The sequence below is a fragment of the Schistocerca americana genome, chromosome 4 (genome assembly GCF_021461395.2).
Source record: "Schistocerca americana isolate TAMUIC-IGC-003095 chromosome 4, iqSchAmer2.1, whole genome shotgun sequence".
Classification (NCBI taxonomy): Eukaryota; Metazoa; Arthropoda; class Insecta; order Orthoptera; family Acrididae; genus Schistocerca; species Schistocerca americana.
In genome coordinates this window covers 584725520-584753375 of record NC_060122.1, presented here as the reverse complement: position 1 = coordinate 584753375, position 27856 = coordinate 584725520, and the positions used below count along the sequence as shown (strand labels likewise).

At 42.7% G+C, this 27856-nt stretch overlaps 1 protein-coding gene across 2 annotated transcripts in view; it reads left to right on the top strand.

Annotated features, from left to right (window-relative positions):
- The first annotated feature begins 10286 nt into the window (after nt 1–10286).
- LOC124612679 overlaps nt 10287–27856 on the top strand; it is a 70681-nt gene continuing 53111 nt past the window's right edge. For both annotated transcript variants that reach the window (XM_047141008.1, XM_047141007.1), the window contains exons 1-2: nt 10287–10411; nt 14727–14752. In XM_047141008.1, the coding sequence (XP_046996964.1) occupies nt 10366–10411; nt 14727–14752 (72 nt within the window). In that variant the 5' untranslated portion in view covers nt 10287–10365. The remainder of the gene's footprint in view (nt 10412–14726; nt 14753–27856) is intronic.

Below are 27856 nucleotides of genomic sequence, written 5' to 3'. Positions count from 1 at the left end.
CAGATTGTATTGACAATAAAGTTTATATTAAAAAACAAAATGGTAACAGATTTTGTGCGCCACCCTGAGTAACTACAGTAGCACATGAAAGTAGGACACCCAGACTACAATAGCATAGACAGGCAGTGCACGTTATAAACAAATTCATATCAGTGAGGAATATGGATAGAAAATACACAATTGGAAATAAAAGAGGAGCGAGGAGAACGGGTGGGGGAGGGAGGAGAGAGAGAGAGAGAGAGAGAGAGAGAAAGGAAAGGTCAGGGATGAAAATTATTAGAGGACCCGAAGCGCAAAACACAACAAGGATGGAATAGTAAAGAGGATGGAACCATACGGCAACACAAGGGAATGGTGCTTGAGCGGACCTTGGATGACAACCTGTACACGAAAATTTTATTACGTCAGACGTTATATTAAAAAAAAGGGGAGGGGGAGCTGATAGAGGAACAAGGACTAATATATGAAAGTGGATCTAAACAGAAAACACTGCAGCAGGCAGAATACGTGGTGGAGCCTGGAGATGATCTACGCAACACCAGGCCATCAACTAGTTACATTGAAAAACTATTGGCGAGACGACATTACTTGTATATAAATTCCAAGCTCCTCTAGAACGTACAGTTCCCGTCCTTTAGGCTCCATACGTAAAATTTATGTGTTGTCATCAATCGGTGATAACATATGGTCTACGTTTTTAAATTTGATAATTCTTAGACATTTCTAGCAGTTTTTATCAATGACTATAGAACTTCATGTTCAACACAGTCCTAGGTTGTTAAAAGACGGTTCTACCACCTAATTTGTGGTTGGTTTTCCGAGATTTCCCACATTCATCCCGTCGAATCTTGCTCCTGGCTTATGCTTGTTCCAACTAATGCAAAAAATTAGCTTTCAAAACAAATTTTATTAAACTTTTTATGTTGCACATTTTCTAAATTCTGTGTCAACGTAACCCCACCGGAATATAATAATTTTTGGTGAACATTTTCTACCTATACTTCATAAGCCATTAGTTACTTTGTTGTAATCATTTGATGATGTACTTCCTGATTGTTGAATAAAGACTGCAGGCCATTTAGATTTTAAAATATACTACCTTATAAGTAGTACGTTGATAATTATAAGCGTTTGAGATAAACTAGTTTTGTAAACTTTCTATTAAAATTACGCCCTTTGGACAAGACGTGTTTTCAAATTCAAAAATCAATTGGATCAAAAATGGCAGTGTTAGAATTTCGGCGGACGCCGATGGCGTCTGTGAAGGAGAAAGCGCAATGTGTATTGAGGTCTCATGAAACACGATTGCTTATTATAGTTCAACTACAGTTTCGAAGAGACCTGTCGGATGAGAAGAACATTAAAGGACGGTATGAAAAGTGTAGAGAGACTGGCAGTGTTGGTGACAATGTAAGAGGCGGCATACCTGGAGGGATCGACGAAACTGTTGACACCGTGACTTCAGTATTTCAACGCAGTCTGCGGAAGCCGGTGCGTCGTGTTCCAAGAGAAACCGACATAGCTCAGAGCACTGTAGTGAAGATTTTACGCAAATCTGCTTTTCCTTTGAGTGGGTACAGTACCGCCCGACATTGAAAATAGGTACAACATACTTCATTATATTTGTCAGAACACTTTTTTTTGTACAATAACTAAATTTCAATTAATACAGCGAAGCCGGATACCAGTGTGCGAAAGAATGACAATTTATTTATTTAAATTGATCACATGTGCACTCCCACAAAGTAAATCCCTACATCCAGTTTGGTGAGATCTGTGAAATGAATGAATGTATGGTCGTCTGCTAACCACAGATAATGAATGTGAATATATGATCATCTTTGAGACGATCCATTGGCCACCTTTGGTGGGACCAAAGAGATGAAATTTACCTGAGCTTTGAGCGCCTGAAATGTGGCTGACCAATACGGTAGCAAGGTGCTCCCCCACTTCGACAGAGGTGTGAGAGAACCTGGAGAACGGCCATGTTTCAGCTCTCTGCCGCTGGATCTTGTGCTGTTAAGACCTATCTTCGTTGTGCTCCATAATGACAAAAGAGTGGAGACATGGCATGCATGTGGAATATTTAAGAGTAGTTTGAAATAATAATTTCTCTATTTCAGGAACTTTTGTGGGCAGAATTAAATGTTAGGCAGGTAATATTAATGGGATTGTAGTAATCTTCGGAAGTGACCAACGGTCACAATGAAACCTCGTGTAGCAATAAGTTGAAATACTTCCGTGTGCTTAAGTTAAGCTGAATTACTAGTGTGTGTACAATAAGTTGAAATATTTAAGAAATAGTGTGTGTACCATAAGTTGAAATATTTAAGGAATGGCGTGTGCAGGACTTGAAATTAGAGACGAGTACTTCCACGTGGTGAGTACTGTGTGAGTCTCAAACTGTGTATGAGACAAAAGATAAATAGAAGTACTCATCCATGGTATCAGTTGAGGACTCGCGTGTGTGATGAATATGTTCTTAATATTACTTTGCGTGATATGATTCCGTGTGACGCTAGATTCAAACTCTGAGAGAGAAGCAAGGTGAGTCGGCCGTCTATCCAGCAACGCCGCTTGGCTTGCATTGCACAGGAAGACGTGCAAATATCTCCAGAGTTCATAGTTGGAAAGTAGAATTACAAAGTGGGCAGTGTCGTGTGAAACTGGGATAAATACTAATTGAAGTGGGAAAGCTGAAAGTGATAGTGTTGTGACTATTTAGTGTTTTGTATTTCATGTCGTAGTGTGGTGTATGTCATGTAACTTGGGTATGTGTGGTTTGCATGGGAGAGTAGTAAGGTAGTTTCAAAAGATTAGTGGGTTATGCTTGTTCCTTCTGTACTGCTCGGTCTGGAGGATAGTTTCGTGATGATGATTGTGAGAGTCGAAGTGTGAGAAATAATAAAAGATCCACCATCCTATCCAGAAAGTGCACTGTAGCGTTAAATAAATACGAGACCATATTATAGATATTCACCAATGAAAGCCATGCCCACTGGGCGGAATTTCTCATGTGTTATTGTTGTAGGTTATAGAATTTGTGTGTTTAGGTTGGAGAATTTATCGGAATAAATAAGATAGTGAAAAGAAAAAGATTGGTGGACTTTTCCTTCGAATTGTATGTTGTCATAATGTCCCGAATTTATAATGTGTGCGCCATTCATATTCAGTGCGGTGGCCACGTGTTGACAAAAGCCGTTAAATAAAAAAAAGAAAGAAAATGTGGTATTGCCAGAGCGTAGTGTACAGTCAGAGTTCTGTAAATTACTAATAGTCAGATGCGTGTTTCCGTTGCGTACTAATCATATAGGAGGATAACTTGTAACTTGTGAGTACTAGAGTTCATGTTACTCGGTAAATAAGAATGAATCCACTCGCTTGGCAGACCACTCATCTTGCAGGCCTGACTGCTTGATGCCACAGTATGACCAAGGCATGTGGGTGCCTCTCATAATTTCGACCCTGCCAGGATTCCATGCTCTCCTGTCATTCTGATAGTTTCTGCCGTTCCTATCCTCGACTCTGTGTGACCTATGAGTCGTTTCGCCGTTCACAGTGCTGTTCTCATTACCCAGTTCCTGTAACAAGTGTTGAAATGACGTGGAATCGTCTAAGCCTCTGCCTGCTATCACTATATCTCTGCGCAATTTCACTGGCAACTTCGCTATACAGATCCTAATGAGCTCCCCAGGTTCGTATGTCACATCCAAATACCTATTTCGTCTCAGCATTTCTTGATAGCACGCCACTGGATTTCTTATATCACCTTCGTTACAATTTGACATCATCAATATGTTTTGTGTAACCTGGTCCTGCTTACTTTTCGACCAGAATTCGTTTAAATAGCTACTACAGTCTTTAATGACTTCCTGCATTTTCGCTCTAGCCTCGTCCCTCAAATGGTTACACACAAACTTCATTTTGAGGGGCAGTCCCCATGATGAAGGTAATGAATCTTGAAATTGAGACAGCCTTGGACTATACCCAGTTGGGTTTGCCCCTATTTTATCCGACACAACCGTTCTTCTGACTCTGTGAATTCGTCTTCCTCTTTCTGCCTATTTTCGTTTTTTGAATTTATCTCACTCTCCCTCTGCAGTCTACCTGGTGGTGTTTCACCTTCACTTCTGCACGCTAATTGCAACTGTGCAAATTCTTCCCTATGTTTCCTACTTATTTCTAATTGCGCCTCTTTAAGTTGTAATAGTGATTGTATCTCCCCCTGGTTGGCATAAACCTCTCGCTGCGTACTGTCAGAGCCTGTGTCGCCTCTTATACTGAGCTTTTCTACATCTGCACTAATCGTATTCATTCTGACCACTACCTTTTTGATTCGCTCATCCGGCAACACGTCCCTACGTTCAGTAGTATCACTCTTTATTGCAAATACTTGTACCTCCAAATTATTAGCTTTTTCTTTCACGGCGTCACATACTTGCTTCAACGCACCCAGATTCTTCTCCCCCTCATCTAACCGATTATTAACTGCGGGCAGACGCTCATCGATAACTGTGTGTAGCTTGGTCATTGACTCTTTATTTCCCTTATCCACCGCTTCCAATCTTTCCTTTTTATCTACATCCATCGCTTCCCATCTCTCCTTATACGCTTCCCATCTTTCCTTATTATCTTTATCAATCGCTTCCAATCTTTCCTTATTATCCCTATCCATCGTGTCCAATATTTCCTTAAACTCCCTATCTCTCTCCTTATTATCTCTATCCATCCTCTGTAAAAACTGCAGTAGCACATTGTCATTTGCTACTCTCGACGCGCTCACCTCGTTCGCCTGAGAAACGGTAGCTTCGCTAAGGGTAGCTTCACTTTCACTGCATACCTGACCTAGTCCCGGCTCGCCCACGTCGTCGGGAAAAGCCCCCATTTGTGGACAAAGCCCGCCGCATAAAGGATCACCTAGCCGCGGTCTGCTGAACAATTCAGCCCCTTCCGAGTGTTTGTCGTTCTCGCTCATTAACCCATGGTCAACAGCTACTTCCTGCTGCACTGCTACGTTCACCCTAGAATCACTATTCTCCATGGTGACTACACTTTTTGACTGCGACCGAGTTACTACAGACATTATGCAAAAAAAAATTATGCAACGATCTTCCAGCCTTGGACGATATAGCAATCAATTACATAAAAAAAAAGATCCTCCCCAATCCAGAAAGAAATTGCAAACAAAATAAAATTTTACTTCTTAGCACTATCACAATATATTCCATCAAAATAAAAAAAAATCTTAACAGCAAACCCTAACAGCAAAATAATCTGGCAAAATATCCTGGCAGGGTCGAAATTATTAGAGGCACCCACATGCCTTGCTCATATTGTGGCATCAAGCAGTCAGGCCTGCAAGATGAGTGGTCTGCCAAGCGAGTGGATTCATTCTTATTTATCGAGTAACATGAACTCTAGTACTCACGCTTAAGTTACAAGTTATCCTCCTATGTGATTAGTACGTAACGGAAACATGCATCTGACTATTAGTAATTTACAGAACTCTGACTGTACACTACGCACTGGCAATACCACATTGTCTTCCTTTTTTTTTATTTAACGGCTTTTGTCAACACGTGGCCACCGCACTGAATATGAATGGCGCACACATTATAAATTCGGGACATTATGACAACATACAATTCGAAGGAAAAGTCCACCAATCTTTTTCTTTTCATTATCTTATTTATTCAGGTAAATTCTCTAACCTAAACACACAAATTCTATAACCTACAACAATAACACATGAGAAATTCCGCCCAGTGGGCATGGCTTTACATTGGTGAATATCTATAATATGGTCTTGTAATTATTTAACGCTACAGTGCACTTTCTGGATAGGATGGTGGATCTTTTATTATTTCTCACACTTCGACTCTCACAATCATCATCACGAAACTATCCTCCAGACCGAGCAGTACAGAAGGAACAAGCATAACCCACTAATCTTTTGAAACTACTTTGCTACTCTCCCATGCAAACCACACATACCCAAGTTACATGACATACACCACACTACGACATGAAATACAAAACACTAAATAGTCACAACACTATCACTTTCAGCTTTCCCACTTCAATTAGTATTTATCCCAGTTTCACACGACACTGCCCACTTTGAAATTCTACTTTCCTAATATGAACTCTGGAGATATTTGCACGTCTTCCTGTGCAATGCAAGCCAAGTGGCGTTGCTGGATAGACGGCCGACTCACCTTGCTTCTCTCTCAGAGTTTGAATCTAGCGTCACACGGAGTCATATCACGCAAAGTAATATTAAGAACGTATTCATCACACACGCGAGTCCTCAACTGATACCATGGACGAGTGCTTCTCTTTATCTTTTGTCTCATACACAGTTTGAGACTCACACAGTACTCACCACGTGGAAGTACTCGTCTCTAATTTCAAGTCCTGCACACGCCATTCCTTAAATATTTCAACTTATGGTACACACACTATTTCTTAAATATTTCAACTTATTTTACACACGCTAGTAATTCAGCTTAACTTAAGCACATGGAAGTACGAGGGCGGTTCAGAAAGTAACCTCCGATTGGTCACAGTGCGGGTTGTGGGGGGAGTAGCGACGCCATCTGTGCGTTCACGCACTCAACAGGTCAGTCGGCATCAAGCTGTGGTCGAGTGAACGTCGTACCTGCGCTAGTTTCGTTTTTGTGGCAGTTTGAAATGTGTGCTGCAATAGAAAACCCCGCCAAATGTGAAGTGCGTGCTGTCATAAGGTTTTTTACAGCCAAAGGATATTCTGCAGCAGCTATTCATCGTGAGCTTTGTGCCGTGTACGGACCAAGAGTTATGAGTGAAGGAGTTGTCCGTGAATGAGTACGTTTATTTAAAAGTGGACGAGAAAACGTTCATGATGAAGAGAGGAGTGGTAGACCATCATTGGTGACTGACAAACGCGTTCAGACAGTTGATGCAAAAGTTCGTGAAAATCGACGTTTCTCAATGTCGGAGTTGTCTACTGGTTTTCCACAGATTTCTAAGACTCTCTTGTACGAGATAGTGACAGCAAGATTGGGTTACCGTAAGTTCCGTGCACGATGGGTGCCCAAAATTCTTACCGACCACCACAAAACTCAAAGAATGGCCTCTGCATTAGACTTTCTGTCACGTTACGAGGACGAAGGAGAACCATTGTTAAACAGAATCGTGACCGGTGACGAAACCTGGATTAAGTACGTGAACCCTGAGACAAAAGAACAATCAAAGATGTGGGCACATTCAAATTCGCCTACCAAACCAAGAAAAGCCTCGCAAGATTTTTCTGCCAGAAAACAGATGGCAACGGTGTTTTGGGATGCCAAAGGGGTGTTGTTGGTTGAATTCATGGAATGTGGTACGACCATTAATCAAGACGTGTATTGTGAAACAATAAAGAAGTTACGACGGGCTATACAGAACAAACGCCATGGTATGCTGACTTCCGGTATCGTTTTTTTGCACGATAACGCCCGTCCTCACTCTGCTCGCAGAACAACGGCCCTTCTTGAGTCCTTCAAGTGGGATGTTATCGTAGTACAGTGTGGCTCAAGACACAACACAATTATTAGACGTTCTTTTCGCTGAGCATTACGGCAACATTTTACCTGCATATGTGCGAACCTTACGTCACACCGCAGTTACAGGGATTTCAAGCGTTAGTAGTGTTTCAGCAAGGTGATCCACCGCCATGCTGGGCGTTGTTTGTTTGTCAGTTCTTGGATGAAATCTTCCTGGACGCATGGATCTGTAATTTAATGTCAAGCCCCTTCAGATACACCGGTGTGCTCATTCCCTCGAACCGAATGTCGCAGTTTTAGGTTTCCAGCTTCCACCGATAAGTGACAGATAATCATTTCATGCTTTCTCAACAGGTGGTCGCGACGTTATACCGCGTGGCATAGTCCTATAGAGTATTTTGTGTTATCCAGAGTTTTGAATTACACATTTTTAACGTGAACAGAAAATATTTCTGAGACAATCTGTTCATCGTTTAGATGGGTATTTCGAGCCATGGTACAGTGGATACCTTAAGCTTGCCACTTGATGAAAACAAGTGTAAAAACACCTTGGTCACTTCATCAGTTTCTGTATATATACACCGTAAATAGGGATTGGTTCAAAAATTTTACTCTAATTTATGACTGAGAGTTTTAATATTCATAATAGGTAAACTAGTGTTTAAAGTAGTAGAATAAAATATTATCTGGTATCTTCACATTTCATGTGCAATTAGAATAATACATTAAGCATTTAAGGAGCAGTCAAAAAAATCGGGACGAATGGAAAAAAGTGGTTAAACTGTTTATTATTTCAAAAATAATCACCATAACTTAATAAGTTTTCCCCAGTGTGCCTTCATCGTAAAATGCTTCGGTTTGCGGTCCATAATTGCACCCAGGTGTGCACCTCTTCGTCCGAAGCAAACGACGGCCGCGAACGCCTTTCTTCAGAGCTCCAAAAATATAGGAATCACGAGGGAAGGGATCGAGACTGCGTGGGGGATGTGGCAGGGCTTCCCATCGAAACTTCTGCAGCGTAGTCGAGACAGCCTGCAAAAAATGCCCGCCTAAATATTGCCGAAGTTTTTTCAACCACGCTGCAGGAGTTTTGCTGGGAAGACCTGTCTCATACTCCATAGAGTCCCGATCTCTCCCCATTCCATTTCCATATGTTTGGAACCATGAAGGAAGACCTTCATGGCCGTCGATTTGCTTCGGGCGAAGAGGTGGGCGCCTTGGTGCAATCTCGGTTCTTCATCTACATAGATATTCCGCAAGCCACCGTATGGTGCGTGGCGGAGGGTACCCTGTACCGCTACTTGTCATTTCCCCTCCTGTTCCACTCACAAATAGACGGAGGAAAGAAACGACTGTCTTCATGTCTCCGTATGAGTCCTAATTTCTCCTATCTCATCATCGTGGTCCTTACGCTTGATGTATGTTTGCGGCAGTAGAATCGTTCGGCAGTCAACATGAAATGCCGCTTCTCTAAATTTCCTTAACTGTTTCTCGAAAAGAACGACGCCTTCCGTACAGGGATTCCCATTTGAGTTGCCGAAGCATCTCCGTAACACTTATGTGTTGTTCGAACCTACCGATAATGAATCTAGCAGCCCGCCTCTGAGTTGCTTCGATGTCTTCCATCAATCCGACCTGGTATGGATCCCAAACACTCGAGCAGTACTCACGAATAGGTCGCACCAGCGTCCTGTATGTGGTCTCCTTTACAGGTGAACCACTCTTCCCTAAGACCTTTCCAGTAAACCGATCTCGACCATTCGCCTTCCTTATCAGAATTCTCACATGCTCGTTCCACCTCATATCGCTTTTGAACGTTACGCCCAGACATTTAAATGACTTGACTGCGTCAAGCAGAATACTAGTAGTACTGTATCCGAACATTACAGGTTTGTTCTTACATTTTTCCACAGTTAGGGCTAGCTGCCATTCATAACACCAACTAAAAATTTTGTCTAAGTCGTTTTGTATCTTCCTACAGCCATTCAACTTCGAAACCTTGCTGTACACCACGGCATCATCAGCTAACAACCGCAGATTGCTGCCCGCCCTATATATATAGAGAGAACAACAGCGATCCTATCAGACTTGCCTGGGGCACTCCTGACGATACCTTTGTCTCCGATGAACACTCGCCATCGAGGACAAACTGCTGGGTTATATTATTTCCGTAGGCGACGGCCAACATTTTCGATAAAGGCATTGACCGTCTTGTTTCACACAGGTTGGTGATAACTTTTGAAATAATAAACAGTTCAATTGCTTTTTTTCATCTGTATCTTTTTCATTTGACTGTACTTTGTACATACTTCTGATGTGCAGAACTCGAATCCTGCCCTGCTACACACTCAGGCGTTTCAGTTCAGTTTTAGTTTCTAGTAAGGCGGAGCAGGTAATGGATACTGACTTGTAGTCAGTGTACCCGGAACTCTTTGTTATGAAACCTCAAAACTGTATCGCCATTCATCTTGAAACGAATAAGTTTCCCACTAGCTCGGATCTTGGGTATACATTTGCCTGTGCGTGAAAGTGAAGCATGACTGATGTTATTTCCCAGGATGCTGAGTGTTCACAAACACCAAGAGTCACAAAAGGTTTGCGTTATGATTTGCAGCAGTGAACTGCTTTAACCCTTCAGTTCATTAGCTAGAGGGAACACAACGTGTGGAGATACGATACGTGGAAAAGGAGAAGTGGTGTCCTTGCTGAGTGGCCTGCAGGAAACGTGGGCAGGTCGTCTAATTGCTGTTATCGGCTTCGGCCGCCGTCGGCGTGTAACGAACGAGCGCGCGTTCTCATTTGTAGTCTACGGCGCCTGGTCAGTCACACTGCATTCACAATGCGGGCCACTGTGTGCTCGATAGTCCTCACTCTCTCCAGCTTGGGTAAGTTGACTAATGTAGGTGCCTGAAGTGTGGATGGTTAGGAGTTTCAGGTGCAGTGCGAAAACCCTAGGGTCCCGATTCCCGAAGGCAAATCTGATTTCAACATTGTCGATAGAAACCCTGAAGCAGCCAGAAATGCCTCAATGAAGCTTTTGTTTCCTCGGCAGAAATCATTTCGGGCCAGGTCACTTTACATACAGTTTCTACATCAGTATTCACATTTTTCTTCTATGATAATCTTACTATTGTAAGTAAACGCAGCATCCATTGTGGATACACGTGGTAAAATACACACTTGAGCAGTGTAACTTAAATCTGAGTACCAATTCCTCTATGACTTTGTGCACATTTCACGTTACATTTACACTTTTTGACTATCCGGTGCAACGTTTCAGTAAAAGTCAAAGAACTGCCTCTCGGACACTCGTGGTGCATATCCAATAGGACGGATATGCCCACTTCAGTAGAAAACCCCCTGGACAGAAACAGCCGCTGATTAACAGAAAACAACGATGATGGTTTCTTACATGTCATTTTAAAACATATTTGTGCAGTAAAAACAACACATTTACTTTGCAAATACGACAAATTTAGTACCTGATCCAGCTTAAGCAACTGTATATCTGTTGAAAAAATCAGCAACCAGTTGCACAAAAGGAATTTCGTTTCTTTATGGGCATTAAACATCTAGTGCCCTTCTTCCTGAGATTATAATTACTATCGCCTATTAGCCAGCGTAAAAAAAAAATAAACAGTTGCATGCAGCATATTATCGTACTCTTGTGGATCACAGTGTAAAAATTAAGTGGGCAGTTGTGGATAGATACTAGAAAGAGGAATAAAGCGACTATAAATGCACATCATCAGAAGATATAAGTAGGTGGCAGCTCTACAAGCATAGCTCCACGTTACTGCTACACCAAATATCCTCTAGGGTCTGTTTTGCGTATTCTAGTCTTTGCTTGCCCCTGCTGTTATTTGCCGGCCGGAGTGGCCGTGCGGTTCTAGGCGCTACAGTCTGAAACCGAGCGACCGCTACGGACGCAGGTTCGAATCCTGCCTCGGGCATGGATGTGTGTGCTGTCCTTAGGTTAGTTAGGTTTCATTAGTTCTAAGTTATAGGCGACTGATGACCTCAGAAGTTAAGTCGCATAGTGCTCAGAGCCATTTGAATCAACCAGCTGTTATTTCATTATTGTACTTTTTCCAGTGCAAGGTTATTTACGCCTGGATACCGAGCAGATCTCCAACTACCTTATTCCTTCTTCCGCAGATTTAATAACATCATCAGTCATTGCAGTACTTTTTTCATTTATCTATCCACATTCTTCGATAGCACTACATTTCAAAAAAATGGTTCAGATAGCTCTGAGCACTATGGGACTTAACTTCTTAGGTCATCAGTCCCATAGAACTTAGAACTACTTAAACCTAACTAACCTAAGGACATCACACACATCCATGCCCGAGGCAGGATTCGAACCTGCGACCGTAGCGGTCTTGCGGTTCCAGACTGCAGCGCCTTTAACCGCACGGCCACTTCGGCCGGCGATCTCCGTACACTACGCCTTAAATTTTTCTTTCTAAACTTTCATATGTTACTGTCGAACAGTAGCACTGGCATTAGCATTGGCGGCCACATGACGGACCTGGCGGAGGGGAGCGGTAAGAGGGGGAGTTCTGAATTTGTATCAAAACTGGCAATTTTAGAGCCTTGCCCTTCTGGAAGAATTTCTCCATATGCCCATAAACAGTACAAAAATTACAACGTGTTTCAAACACATTCATTTGATTTTACTAGATTAATTTTCTGCATGAATGAAGATGGAAACTTTGGGTGAATATTAACTCATCTCGCTAAATATTTTTATTTTCAAAAGAAGCACCCGAATGCACAAGGGTGTATTTTTCATATACGTAGACATGTGTAAGTTTTAGAGCTGGGTTTAAGATCAAATTTTTCATTTACCTGTGACAAATATCCGTTATGCTCTCAAGCGGGCGCGCAGTAAACGTCCGGACGACAGTCAAACTCGACCCAAGCTTTGGCGAGCGTCCCAGAAGTTACTGCTGTGTGCCATGGCGGTTGATCCAAAGTTGTTGGAAGGAGAGACACGAAGGCGGAGTCTTTGGTTGATTTGGGGGACGGGACCAAAGGTCGAGGTCATCGGTTCCATCAGATTCGGGAAGGATGGAAAAAGAAGGCGGCCGTGCCATTTCAAAGAAACCATCCCAGCAGTTGCCTGAAGCGATTTACGGAAATCATGGAAAAGCTAAATCAGGATGGCCGGACGCGGGTTTGAACCGTCGTCCTCTCGAATGCGAATCCAGAGTACTAACCACTGCGCCATCTCGCTCGGTGCTGAGTCTTTCATAAACCCCACACAAAAATCAAGTGCACGACGCACAATGAAGGAATTATTCGAATGGGACACAAATCGGTAGATGTGATGAACGTGTGCACACAAACGAATGACTACTTCAGAAAAATTGGATGATTTAGTCAAGAGAAAGAGCTTCACAACCAGAAAGTCAATAACGCATTGGTCCACCTCTGGTCCAAATGCAAGCAGCTATTCGGCTCGACACTGATTGGCAAAGTTGTTGGATGTCTTTCTGAAAGATATTGTGCCAAATTCTGTCCAAATGGCGCTTTAAGTAGTCGAATTCCCGAGCTGGTTGGAGGACCCTCCCCGTGATGCTCCCAATGTTTTCAATTAGGGAGAGATCCGGAAACTTTATTGGCCAAGGTATGCTCTGGAAAGCAAGCAGACAAGCAGTAGAAACTCTCGCCGTATGCTGGTGGGCATTATCTTGCTGAAATGTAAGCCCACGATGGCTTGCCATGAAGGGCAACAAAACGGGGCGTAGAATATCGTAGACGTATCACTGTGCCGAAAGAGTACCGCAGATGACAGCCAAAGACATGCTACGAAATGAAATGGCGCTCCAGACCATCATTTCTGGTTGTCAAGCCATATGATGGGCAATAGTCTAGTTGGTGTCTCACCGCTGCCCAGGGCTTCTCCAGGTACGTCTTCAGTAGTTCAAATGGTTCAAATGGCTCTGAGCACTATGGGACTTAACATCTGAGGTCAGCAGTCCCCTAGAACTTAGAACTACTTACACCTAACTAACCTAAGGACATCACACACGTCCATGGCCGAGGCAGGATTCGAACCTGCGACCGCAGCAGTCGCGCTGTTCCGGACTGAAGCGCCTAGAACCGCTCGGCCACCGCGGCCGGCTTCTTCACTAGTAATCTGGGCTCAGTGCGATGCGGGACTCATCGCTGAAGACAATTCTACTTCAGTCAATGAGATTATAGACCGAATCTGACCCACGCCACTGCAAAATGGCTTGTTGGTGTACAGACGTCAATGATAACAGGCGAAAGGGGCAACATCAGCCCAGTCCCCTTTCTGTGATCTGCATATTAATAGTTCTTGTCTTCACCGAAGCACCAGTTGCATGTCAGATCAATAGTAATGATGAATTATGGGTTCTGAGATCCTCTCTGGCGTTTGCTCGGTCCTCAGTTTCTGTCACCTCTCTAGGTCGACCACTTCCTTCTTGATGCTGTGTTCAGCCCTGTGACCATGCCTGCCAACATCGTCGAATAGTGGAACCGCTCCTATTCAAATGTCGAGCGATTCGCCGATTACTCCAACCGGTTGCTTTGCACCCAACAACACGTCCTCTCTCAAACGCTGACATCTGCATATATTCCTCACGCGCCTGTCTGTGAGGCATAGTTACTGATTACACGGAACCAAATTCGCGCAGGCTTTATGCCTAGGTTTGGACGTGTCTCCTGTTTACTATTTTTAGCAGCTGCGCGCTGAAATTTCACATGGCACTACGTAAATGTTCAGTTCCATTTTAAAGCTGTATATTCTGGATGATTTTTTTTTCTAAAGAAACGTGTACACCAACGTTTCTACCGTCTGAAATCGAAATCTTATGTTAAAATAAGACGTCAATAATACGGTTTTGGCAGCGTCAGACGTAATAAATTTCGTGAACCATCCATCGTAATCGCCTAAATATCGTTCTTGTAGAACAAAACAATTCTTAGGATTCGCAGAAAACTTTTACAGACCAATGTAAATCTCGCTGGAGAATTTGAGAATTATTACAAAACAATGATGTAGCTTGGATGTAGCTTAAGCTTTCAGCTTTATCAATGCAAAAATTTTAAGCGTAGTGTACAAGGTTGCACTAAATTCTTTGTCAGCTTTAAATAATATTTACGGTGGTTGTTCCCGATACAACATAACTTGAAATCAACTTTTTTGTTTTTTTCGTTTTTCAGGCTTCATCAGTGTTACCAATGCACAGGTAAGAACAGTAACCATGAAACATTTAAGTACAAATGAATACTACAGTAATTTTCAGCCGAAGCTTCTCACATTAATGTTTAATTTTATAAGATTTGTAGTTTCGTAACGGAGTTGACTTATTTTTGTCGGTCTGAAGGCATTTTCAATCATGTCTCGAGATACTTTGATCTTCTTCTCGATTCTAATGCGACAGATCACTAATAAAGATCTTACCTTTGTGCAAAGGTAGAGAGAGAGAGAGAGAGAGAGAGAGAGAGGGGGGGGGGGAGTAGGAGAAAGAGAGAAGGGAGACAGGAATTAAAAACCGTTAATATTTACTGGTTTCACTGAGGTGGTGTCAGCCATCGGGCAGAAATTTTTGCTATATGGCGGTCAGGATTTAGGAGCCCGTTCACTGTTACAGGGTTAATACAAACCTTTACGCCAAATTTTTCGACCTTTATGCGCCTTCCATATAATACTAAGTGCTCCATTTGCTTGCAGATACTTTTAGCCAGATGGAAGCTAGGCTCATAAATATATCGGAGGGTACTGGTCCACAGCTAAGATGGCTGTTCTTGGTGACATTGCTGTAACTATACCCTTTCCAATCCCCCAACTACCGTAAAACTGACGAAAAAAGTCAAGATGGCGAAAGTATTGAAAACCTTACGAGAGATTCCAATAACCATATTCGGCCATCAGAACTATTAAGAATACCTTCACGTGGTTGACTAGCATTTGACTCTTGGTGACCATCTGTTGTTGCTCTCAATCGTTCTGATGATGGTCAGTGGCGACCGATACCGATAGAAAACACAATAGAAAACACTTTCCATGATTACGTCAAAGAGAATATTAGGTATACAATTTTAAAAAAATGTATCACTACCTGTCGACATAATATCATTTCTCCAAATTCCACGAAAGCCAGTTTTCGAAAGTGAAAATGACAGGCAAATAAAAATATGCGAAATTACTCCATAAAATGGCGGGACTAGCACTTGTCTTGCGAAAAAAAGAGCGGACAGACCTATTGAGTTGATAAGTTTGTGGTCTGTGTCCAGACCAGATGTGATTTAAATTCAAAGAAATAATATCGACGGCATTTGACAAATATTGAGCCGTAGCATCGTACATCGTGCCTATTGAGATCGCACATAAGAACAATGAACAGGCGGTCAGTATGTCACGCGCTGGACAAGTGGCGTCACTTGCCCGTGTGTATTTAGTTTATGTGCGGTCTGGTAGAAGTCATTAGCTGACGGACACTGTTTGAGCTGCTGGAAAAATAATTTCATATATAAACTGAGGAGAGTTACTGCTGCCAGCTGCAGTGGGACATTATGCGGAGTCAGCGGCGACGAGCGTAAATGTGTACCAGACAGGGATTCGAAACCGGGATCTCCTGCATATTAGGCAGGTGCGTTAATCACTGTAAATTGAGGAAAATTGCTGCTGTCACCTGCAGCAGGACATTATGTGGAGTCAGGGGCGACGAGCGTAAATGTGTACCAGACCGGGATTCGAACCCGCGATCTCCTGCTTATTAGGCAGGTGCGTTAACGACTGCGCTATCCTGGACACAGCGTTCTTTCCGACGTATCAAAAAAACAAGTACCGCGAATTCTTATGAAATTCTGTCATTTCATTTTGCACTTTTGTTTGTTTAATTTTCTAATTGTTTATTAATTTATATTATAATTGTGCTTGGATATGAGAGTGAATGAAGATGTGAATGTGAAATAATGTTTTGTGTGAAGGTTTTTTGCTATACATTGAGTAACTGGTCTTGTGAGGAATATTCGAGATGACGTACGAGTTAGTCATCGGTATTGAGGAATTTGTTATAAACTACTTCGTCAATTTATGGTATTGCGGAAATGAGATTATGATTTCGGTTAAGAGGGAGTTAATTTTATATTTGTGGGTTTTCAAAATTTATTTATGTTAATTTAATGTCCTGATTCAGTGATAAATTTTGATTGGTTATGTATATATGCACGGGATTGAGAGGGTTCGATACTGTCTTCCGACTGGCTGTGATATTTCTCTGGAAGTCAGAAATTAGCATATTCGAGTGTACTTTGGGAACCAGAAACTTCTTTTGTGTGGAGAAGTGAGCAGAGTCGGGGCTTGGATCTAATAGTGGTCGGACCTATCGATAGGTGCTCCGATGAAAACTATTAATATTCCGATATTTCGGTACCAAAATGTTTGAGAAGTGCCGTAAAGTTTAGAAGATAGTTCAGTTTAATGCACGGTGTGAAATTCAGAATTTTTGATGACATTCTAAATAGCTAAATTCGAACGTAAATATTTTGTTACGTGAGACTGATTATAACAAAACTCCAGCGAGTTATTCTAAAAGAAACAATCCGTTTGTAAACTTTCTGTGGGGGACAACTAATAATTACAATAAACTGGCTACGGTCATGAATGAAATGTACATATGGACTTTTCAGACTTTGCACAGCTTAGAGTAAAGTAATTGGTGTATGCTAGCTTACCGTATTACAGTGAAATTTTACGCACGTAAATACCTTCATTTAAGTATTATTAACCTTCCACCGAAAACAAAAAATTAGTGCGACTTGCTGTTAAGAGGTGTACAGCTGTTTTTTCTGTAGCTGTTTCCGGCTAAGAACTGCATTTCAGTAACTTTTGGGAAGTGTGCGTGTGAGAAGAGACTCACCACGATGTGGGTGGAAATTTATTTGCAGTACCACCCCACCATCGCAATATATACCAAACAAATTAATAAGCGCTGGTACTGATCCCCCATGGTACAAAAAACAGGTCAGTACACTATTACAGAAGCAACGATAAGAACATGCAAATTTAAAAGATCGCAAAATCCTCAAGATTGGCGAAGTTTTACAAAAGCTCGAAATTTAACACGAACTTCAATGCGAGATGCTTTTAATAGTTTCCAAAACGAAACTCTGTCGCGACATCTGGCAGAAAACCCAAAGAAATTCTGGACATATGTAAAGTACATCAGCGACAAGACGCAGTGAATACCCTCACTGCACGATAACAACGACGATGCTATTGACGACAGCACCAATAAAGCAGAGTTACTAAACAAGATTTTCCGAAAGTCCTTCACAAAAGACGACGAAGTAAATACTGCAGAATCCGAATCAAGGACAGCTTGCAACGTAAGTAACTTAGAAGTAGATATCTTCGATGTAGCGGAAAGGCAAAAGTTCCGATCCAGGTTGTATACCAGAAAGGTTCCTTTCAGAGTATGCTGATACTACAGCTCCGCACTTAGTAATCATATGCAATCGCTCGCTCGTAGAAAGATCTGTACTCAAAGATTGGAAAGTTGCACAGGTCAAACCAATGCCCAAGAAAGGAAATGCGAATGATCCGTGAAAGTACAGACTCATATTAAGGACGTCGATTTGCAGTAGGATTTTGGAACAAATGCTGTGCTCGAACATTATAAATCACGACGAAGAAAACGCCTTATCGACAAACAGCCAATGCTGATTCAGAAAAAGTCGTTCTTGTGAAAGACAATTAGCTCTTTATTCTCACAAAGTAATGAGCGCTATTGAGAGGGGCCATTAAATTGGTTCGATATTTTTAGATTTCAAGAAGGCTTTTGATACCGTTCCTCACAAGCGACTTCTTATCAAATTGAGTGCCTATAGAGTATCGTCTCAGTTGTGTGACTGGATTCATGATTTCCTATCAGAAAGGTCACAGTTCGTAGTAACTGACAGAGAGTCTTCATGTAAAACAGAAGTAATATCTGGCGTTCCCCTAAGAAAGAGTTATAGGCCCCCTGTTTTTCCTGGTGCACATCGACGATTTAGCACACAATTTCAGCAATCCTCTTAGACTGTCTGCAGACGACGCTGTCATTTGCCGTCATGTAAAGTCATCAGATGATCAAAACCAATTGAAAAATAGTTTAGACAAGAAATCTGTATGGTGAAAAAAGTGGCAATTGACTCTAAATCATGAAAAGTGTGAAGTCATCCACATGAGCACTAAAAAGAATTAGCTAAATTTCAGTTACACTATAAATCACACAAATCTAAAGACTGTAAACTGAACTAAATACTTAGGGGTTACAATACGAGTAATATAAATTGAACTATTACGTAGATAATGTTGTGTAGAAAGCTAACCAAAGACTGCGATTTATTGGCAGAGCAGTTAGAAAATGTAACAGGTCAACTAAAGCGACTGCTTACTCTATGCTTATCCACCCTCTTCTGGAGTTTTCCTGTGCGGCGTGGGATCCGCTTTAGATAGGATTGACGGATGACATCGAAAAAGTTCAAAGAAGAGCAGCTTGTTTTGTATTATCGCGAAATTGGGGAGAGAGTGTCATGGATATGATACACGAATTTGGTTGGAAGCCATTAAAACAAAGGCCTTTTTCACTGTGACAGGAATTTCTCATGAAATTTCAATCACCAACTTCCTCCTCAGAGTGTGAAAATATTTTTTTGGCGCCCACCTACATAGGGAGAAAGAGAAATCAGAACTCGTACGGATTATTTAAGTGTTCTTTGTTCCCGCACACTCTTCGAGAGTGGAACGGTAGAGTAGTGGCTTGAAGGTGATTCTGCTAACCCTCTGCCAGGCACTTAACTGTGAACTGCAGAGTAATCATGTAGCTGCAGTGCAGATTGGATCATTTTTCGTGAATTCTGTTATTTTCTAATTTTACTGTATTTCAGATGTTTCTATATCAACAGCTACTCTCTGCAAACCACTAATGTGCACCAAAACGGCAGTTATCACTGTTCCAGTTATCAGGGTTTCTTCAAGTACCATCCACGTATGGAGCACGGAAAGAACATTTGCTTAAACGCCTATGTGCACACTCTATTTCGTCTAATCTTTTCTTCTCTGTGCCTACGGGAAAAATACATAGTAGACTGTGGTACATTGTTAGATACCTCATCTAAAACTGGATCTTGAAACTTCGTAAGCAGGCTTTCACAGGATAGCTTGCGTCTGTCTTACAAGTGCCTGACAGTTCAAGTTTTAAGGCAACTCCAGGACGCCCTCAAGTGGATCTACACTATCGGTATCTCCGTTGGCTCTATTTGACATGGGTCACACACACACTTGAGCAATATTTTAAAATGGGTCAACGTGTATTTTGCAACCAATCTCTTTTGTAGATCGACTGCATTTCCCTCGTATTCTACCAATGTTTTGCAAACAAAAAATTGTGATAGCTAATATAGGAAAGTACTTTTTGCACTTAACGGGTCTTGCAGGTGCAGGTCATTAGTGCTAACTGATGTTTTGTCGGACTTTTTCGTAAGTGTCCTACTAAAGTGCGCGTCATTTATGTTGGCGGCCGAGTTTAGGTTCGTTCTGCGCATCTGACGTCACAAAACTCAGCCAGCCAATGAACAGAGAACGACGTTGCCAGATCTCGACTGCAGTGCAGATCACGGACGAGTGTCTCCAGTTTTAGAAATGTTCAGTCATAAATAAAGTAATAGAACAAAAGCAATGTCTTGATAGCAGACTTTCTTTTATAGAAAGTTTGGAAAATGCATTCTTTATACCAATTGCTTCATATTCTATTAATTAATTAAACCAAACAAGCAATAAGACTCCTAATTCAGGCGATAGCAAGGAAAGGTGTTTGTATCAACCTCACAAACCTCTTTTTCGCAATAAAAAACAGCGGTAATTGTTTATTTCCTATTGTACATCGATGAAGCATGAGTAATTCACAGTCGTACCAATAATGTTTGTCAGTATTTTGCGTGACTTGTTAAAGTTCTCATGGAGTTTCATTGCCAGGTGAGCTGCGTTAGTGTAACGGTTAAGGTGTTGAGCTACTATGTGCACGGTTATGAGTTCAAACCTTGTGTGGTGCATAATATTTTCTTTTTTTAAAAACAATATCGAAGTGTCTTACTTCACGAATTTTATTCGTTTGAATGCAGTTTTTTGAAATTTCTAGTGCATTGTCTCTTCATTAATCCTTTCGCTGCTGCAGACATGTGTTCCCCGCATTCCGCGCTGTGCGCGATTTTGTCATCACTGCACTGCTCGCATGTGCAGACACATGGTGTTCCTACTGCTTTGACACACTTATCATTCGATTTCACAAAAACTATTTGGCCCAAAAATTTAATTTTTACACATCTTATTGACTGATACCTCCCCCTCATAAACGACTAAATTTTGTTTCGATGTTCAACGCTGTTATTGTGCAGCATTAAATGTAGTAAACCATTGCGCGAAATTTTGAAGAGTTTGCAGAGGTAAAAGTCCATAGTGTATACTTTCCGTATGGTCGATTTTAGTTGCCACAATGTTGAGAATGAAATGTGGACAAGATACCTAAATTTCATATAAAATTTACTGTATAACAATATCTCATTTAATTTAAGTACCACATAAGTGTCGTATGTAATATTGAGAAATATTCCGTCTTTCGCGACTGTAATAAAAGTTTTATTTACACCAGGCGCTTTTGGCTTTATTTTAAAGCACTTCAATCAATGAAAGGTATGGCACATACACAATGGTACTAATGTTCTCTGTCTTGTTTTTGTTCCACAGTTGCAGTTTTACCAATGGTATTGAAATATATTCCTCTTCTGCAACTGTAATAAGCGACATATTTAGACAAGACGCGTTTCTCTCTTTTGAAGCATCTTCAGTGGACAGTATTTTGTCTCCTCCATTGCCAAGTCACCTTTCGTAGTTTTGTGCTGCGGTAACACAATATTCAACGATTGTGTCGGCTGATCAGTGCTTTAGCAAATAAATGCTGTTTGTGTGTGCCACACACAAAAATTATATTTGACATAGCTCAGAGCACTTCACTGATAGACGATATATTCAAGTCCTAATGTTTTTTTAAGTCCACAGTTTTGTTTAATATATTTTGTCTACATCCTTTTGATTGATTGAAGTGCTTTAAAATAAAGCTAAACATGCCCAGTGTAAATAAAACTTTTATTACAGTCGCGAAAGATGGAATATTTCTCAATATTACATACGACACCTACGTGGTACTTAAATTAAATGAGATATTGTTATACAGTAAATTTTATATGAAATTTAGGTATCTTGTCCACATTTCATTCTCAACATTGTGGCAACTAAAATCGACCATACGGAAAGTATACTCTATAGACATTTACCTCTGCAAACTCTTTAAAATTTCGTGCAGTGGTTTACTATATTTAATGCTGCATAATAACTGCATTGAACATCGGAACAAAATTAAGTCATTTATGGGGGGAAGGTATCAGTCAAGAAGATGTGTAAAAATCAAATTTTTGGGCCAAATAGTTTTTGTGGAATCGAATGATAAGAGTGTCAAAGCAGTCGGAACACCATTTGTCTGCACAGGCGAGCAGTGCAATGACAAAATCGAGCACAGTGCTGAATGCAGGGAACACGTCTTTGTAGCAGCGAAAGGGTTAATGCGGCCGTGATGGCTTTACTTCATGAACTGCGCGCTCTAAACGTAAGCTTGCGAACTATGCTATACTATGGCGCTGTTTCTCTTGGCGCGTGCGTCGTGTGCAACTGGCAACGCAGCAATCTCCCGCGTCTGGGCGGGCATGCGCGAGCGGCCAAGATAAAAGAATTGAACTATAGTTGTAGCTAGCGGTGCATAACAGGTAGCAGACCGATACTATAAAGCGGCTCCGTGCACTAGCTTCATATGTCATCTGGAGTCTCTGTCTGAAAATTGAAACAATAACCAGATTTAAATTTTAAGAAAATATTGAATCCTGGACAGCTGAGTTTGTTAAAATTATCGAAGAGTGTCTGGACACTTATTTTTTGTGCCAACGGTAGCCTGAAAAGACGACCACTATTTCTCGTGATTGGAAGACAGTTCGTGTGATAGGATTTTATGGTGGCATACCTGTTGCTATCAGTGCGTAGGGAAGCAATTATCTGATTTACATTTAAATTCGAGCAGTGATTTTCTGTTCTTTTAAATCTGCCTCGGGTCGCGCCTGGCGGGATACCTGCGAGACCTATAAGTCAAAGTGCCAGGGCCACTTGCTTGCGTTTGAAGATGAGATAATGATGCGGTCTTCCTTAATAGAAGTAAAATGGGTTTACGTTACGGGCAGCTTTGGCGAGAGGAATGTTACAGGAGAAAGATGATGACCAATGAGAAAGTTTGGGCGTGAATCAAAAGCCAGTCATTTAGCTCCCTTGTCCTGAACATTTTACCCATTTCGGGAGTTGTTTGGAAGTCACAGAATCTTGGGGCAGTCAAGCAACCCCCAGGCATTTGAGACGACCTGTGAGTCCTCAGGAGGGTCAAGTTAGTCACACTCCCTTGCAAAACTCTGCATGTACTTTTCTCTCAAAAATATGATACACATGGTACATGAAGTACTGATGCTGACAACAGACGACTGGCAGATGATCATCACGCTGCCACTGCCTCAGCATGTCATAGGCTCCAAACATGCTTACTGTTGGGGAACGGCACACATGAAGACGTTTGCAAGGCGGCGCGCCTATTGGCTCGGCATCGCGCATGTCGAAGAGAGGACGGATCGCTCCTGCAATGCTTGCGTGTCAACTGTCAGTACCCACGCGACGGTTCAAAAATGGTTTAAATGGCTCTGAGCACTATGGGACTTAACATCTGAGGTCATCAGTCCCCTAGAACTTAGAACTACTTAAACCTAACTAACCTAAGGACATCACACACATCCAAGCCAGAGCCAGGATTCGAACCTGCGACTGTAGCGGTCGCGCGGTTCCAGACCGAAGGGCCTAGAACCGCTCGGCCACTCTGGCCGCCCGCGACGGTTCGATGCCAGACCAGTGTCGCAGCGCCCGTGTGTGCGTATAATTGAGATCTTCGCCAATCCATTCTTCAGAAAGATGTGGCTCATTGTCATTGGCGCCTCCTGGAAATTCCCAAAAGTCATTCGGATACCAAATGCCACAGAAAGGGAAACAATAAACGCATTGCAGAAAATATTTACTATTGCAGGGGCCCCAGAAACAAGCTCTTCAAACAATGGCCCTCAATTCTCATATAGTATTTTTCTTCTCTCGAAATGGCATAACACACCTGACAACAGCTCCATTCCATACAGACTCCAATGATGAAGCAGAGGGCTTCGTCCGCACCTTCAAGTGCAGATGAGAGAACTTATATCAGACGCATCCAAAGCCGAGATCCTGACCCAGTTACTGGCCTCCTGCAGGACAACACCCATTCAGAGTCGCACCGTGGCAAACTGCTGCATGGCCACTGACCCCGGACACGCTGAGACCCCTTGCGGTCTGCGACACAATATCGCCAGCTGAAGCGTCGCGCTCGCTGCTCTCTGGTCACAGAGATAGGACAAGGCAATTTCGGGAAAGTACGTGGACGGCTACTAGGTGTCATGAGAACAGCCGGAGGACGACAGATGATTGTAGAAGCCAATGGCACGAGGCTGGTATGACTGCAAAAACCAGCTGCAACTACACCTAGCAGCTTCCACCGTGATATAACCGCCACCAACTCTGGAGCGTGTTTGGTACTGCTTTCGACACCAGGCAGAGGCAATCAACCATAGGTCCAGCGACGTCTAAGGGAGTCACTCGTTGGGTGGGACCACTTTCCTACTCTAGCAGTGAGGGCCAGGAAACCGAAACAGAAACCATCATGACGATGCCGCTTACCCCCCCCCCCTTCCCTCCCTCCCCCACCCTAGAAAGCACAATGCAACCACAGACACCAGATCACACACGCTGGTGCGTCGATCCCTCTACCGAGAGGATTGACAGTGACACTTTCGACACTAAACGCCTTAAAATGTGGAGAACGATTCTGTATTTTTACCCCAGACTGTCAGATCGATAGTCCGCGATATACAATGCCAAAGATTGCAGAAGCGACCAATAAGAGGCACACTGGAGCAGTCACGTGGACCTAGGCTTTTATGTCATACAGGAAACAAAACCGGTCGCCTCGCCACAACGAACTCACTTCATACCGTGTTGTACTCCAGTATCTACCTCGCTGACACTATGCATACGTGACTGAGCTGCTTATTGGATCCCTCTTTGGACTGCGAATACACACATGAACGATGGATTTGCGTGACCACAGATTATAAAGATTCTACTCTTGTTTTGAATCTACAGCTTCTCGTCGGCCCAGCGTAAACTTTTTTGAGAACTGTCAATTGATAACTGTGTACCCATAGTTACCGTGTAACAAAGAGTGTCTGTTGCATTTTAGCAGGTGTAACAAAATCTGTTGATGGAGTGATGAACCAGGATGAAAATTTAAACTTCTCGACATAATTCCTAAATTCGCTCAATGTTCCCGGTATGCCCTCGTAGGAAAGCTTCTAAACAACATCTCAGAAGCAGAGAAATTGACCGGAAGTGAAATACGCAAGTCAATATTAAGACCAACAATTCCACTCCTTTCAGCTAACTTATCAATTTCAGATGATATTAGCGTACAGTATGTCTATCAATAACACTCAAGAACAAGCATTCCAGTGGTGTGGAGTTGGTTTGAAAGAGTCATGTTCCTTGCAGGACAACTACATGTTCAGCGTCTGCGTTTTGGACAGCCAAAAAACTTAGTGATCTTTGTACCCGAAAGCAAAATAGCAATTCTAGTTTGTAGCTATACATTTTGAAATAGTTAGATGGTATACAAATGAAATAACTGATTGCACTTTATTACCCACTTCAGAATGCAAACGATTCCTATACAGCTAGTTACATATAAAACATACATTCATTTGTCAATAAAGGTATGTATTAAAGTAATTTTGTAACATGAAAAGATCATGTTGGCCTAAACACAATATTTTTGCAACTGAAACAGACTCTAACACTAAAAAAGACACACACCGAAAGAATTATCCGAATGGGACACAAATCGGCAGATATGATTTAAGTGTACAGACAAACAAGTGATTGAAGCAACAAATAGAACACATCAGTAGCATGTTGGTCCACATCTAGCCCTCACGCAATCAGTTATTAGGCTTGGCATTGATTGACACAGTTGTTGGATATGATCCGGAGCGATATCGTGTCAAATTCTGTCCAAATGGTTGGTTAGATCATCAAAATCCCGAACTGGTTGCAAGACCCTGCCCACAATGCACCGAACGTCCTCAATTGGGGAGAGATCCGGCAACCATTCTGGGCGCTGTTGGGTTTGGCAATCACGAAGACAAGCAGTAGAAACTCTCGGCCGTGTTAGAACGGGCATTATTTTGCTGAAATGTTAGCCCAGTATGGCTTGCCATGAAGGGCAACAACGCAGGGCGTTGAATGTCGTCGACGTACCCCTGTGATGTATTTTGACGGCATCCTACACCCTATGTTACTGAAACTTCCTGGCAGATTAAAATTGTGCCGGACCGAGACTCGATCTCGGGACCTTTGCCTTTCGTGGGCAAGTGCCCTACCATCTGAGCTACCCAAGCACGATTCACGCCCCGTCCTCACAGCTTCACTTCTGCCAGTACCTCGTCTCCTACCTTCCAAACTTTACAGAAGCTCTCCTGCGAACCTTGTAGAACTAGCACTCCTGAAAGAAAGGATATTGCGTAGACATGACTTAGCCACAGCCTGGGGGATGTTTCCAGAATGAGATCTTCATTCTGCAGCGGAGTGTGCGCTGATGTGAAACTTCCCGGCAGATTAAAACTGTGTGCCGGACCGAGACTCGAACTCGGGACCTTTGCCTTTCGCGGGCAAGTGCTTTACCATCTGAGCTACCCAAGCACGACTCACGCCCCGTCCTCACAGCTTCACTTCTGCCAGTACCTCGTCTCCTATCTTCCAAACTTTACAGAAGCTCTCCTGCGAACCTTGTAGAACTAGCACTCCTGAAAGAAAGGATATTGCGTAGACATGACTTAGCCACAGCCTGGGGGATGTTTCCGGAATGAGATCTTCATTCTGCAACGGAGTGTGCGCTGATGTGAAACTTCCTGGCAGATTAAAACTGTGTGCCGGACCGAGGCTCGAAGGCAAAGGTCCCGAGTTCGAGTCTCGGTCCGGCACACAGTTTTAATCTGCCAGGAAGTTTCACATCAGCACACACTCCGCTGCAGAGTGAAGATCTCATTCTGGAAACATCCCCCAGGCTGTGGCTAAGTCATGTCTACGCAATATCCTTTCTTTCAGGAGTGCTAGTTCTACAAGGTTTGCAGGAGAGCTTCGGTAAAGTTTGGAAGATAGGAGACGAGGTACTGGCAGAAGTGAAGCTGTGAGGAAGGGGCGTGAGTCGTGCTTGGGTAGCTCAGATGGTAAAGCACTTGCCCGCGAAAGGCAAAGGTCCCGAGATCGAGTCTCGGTCCGGCACACAGTTTTAATCTGCCGGGAAGTTTCACATCAGCTCACACTCCGCTGCAGAATGAAGATCTCATTCTGGAAACATCCCCCAGGCTGTGGCTAAGTCATGTCTACGCAATATCCTTTCTTCCAGGAGTGCTAGTTCTACAAGGTTCACAGGAGAGCTTCTGTAAAGTTTGGAAGGTAGGAGACGAGGTACTGGCAGAAGTGAAGCTGTGAGGACGGGGCGTGAGTCGTGCTTGGGTAGCTCAGATGGTAAAGCACTTGCCCGCGAAAGGCAAAGGTCCAGAGTTCGAGTCTCGGTCCGGCACACAGTTTTAATCTGCCGGGAAGTTTCACATCAGCGCACACTCCGCTGCAGAATGAAGATCTCATTCTGGAAACATCCCCCAGGCTGTGGCTAAGTCATGTCTACGCAATATCCTTTCTTTCAGGAGTGCTAGTTCTACAAGGTTTGCAGGAGAGCTTCGGTAAAGTTTGGAAGATAGGAGACGAGGTACTGGCAGAAGTGAAGCTGTGAGGACGGGGCGTGAGTCGTGCTTGGGTAGCTCAGATGGTAAAGCACTTGCCCGCGAAAGGCAAAGGTCCCGAGATCGAGTCTCGGTCCGGCACACAGTTTTAATCTGCCAGGAAGTTTCACATCAGCGCACACTCCGTTGCAGAATGAAGATCTCATTCTGGAAACATCCCCCAGGCTGTGGCTAAGTCATGTCTACGCAATATCCTTTCTTTCAGGAGTGCTAGTTCTACAAGGTTTGCAGGAGAGCTTCGGTAAAGTTTGGAAGATAGGAGACGAGGTACTGGCAGAAGTGAA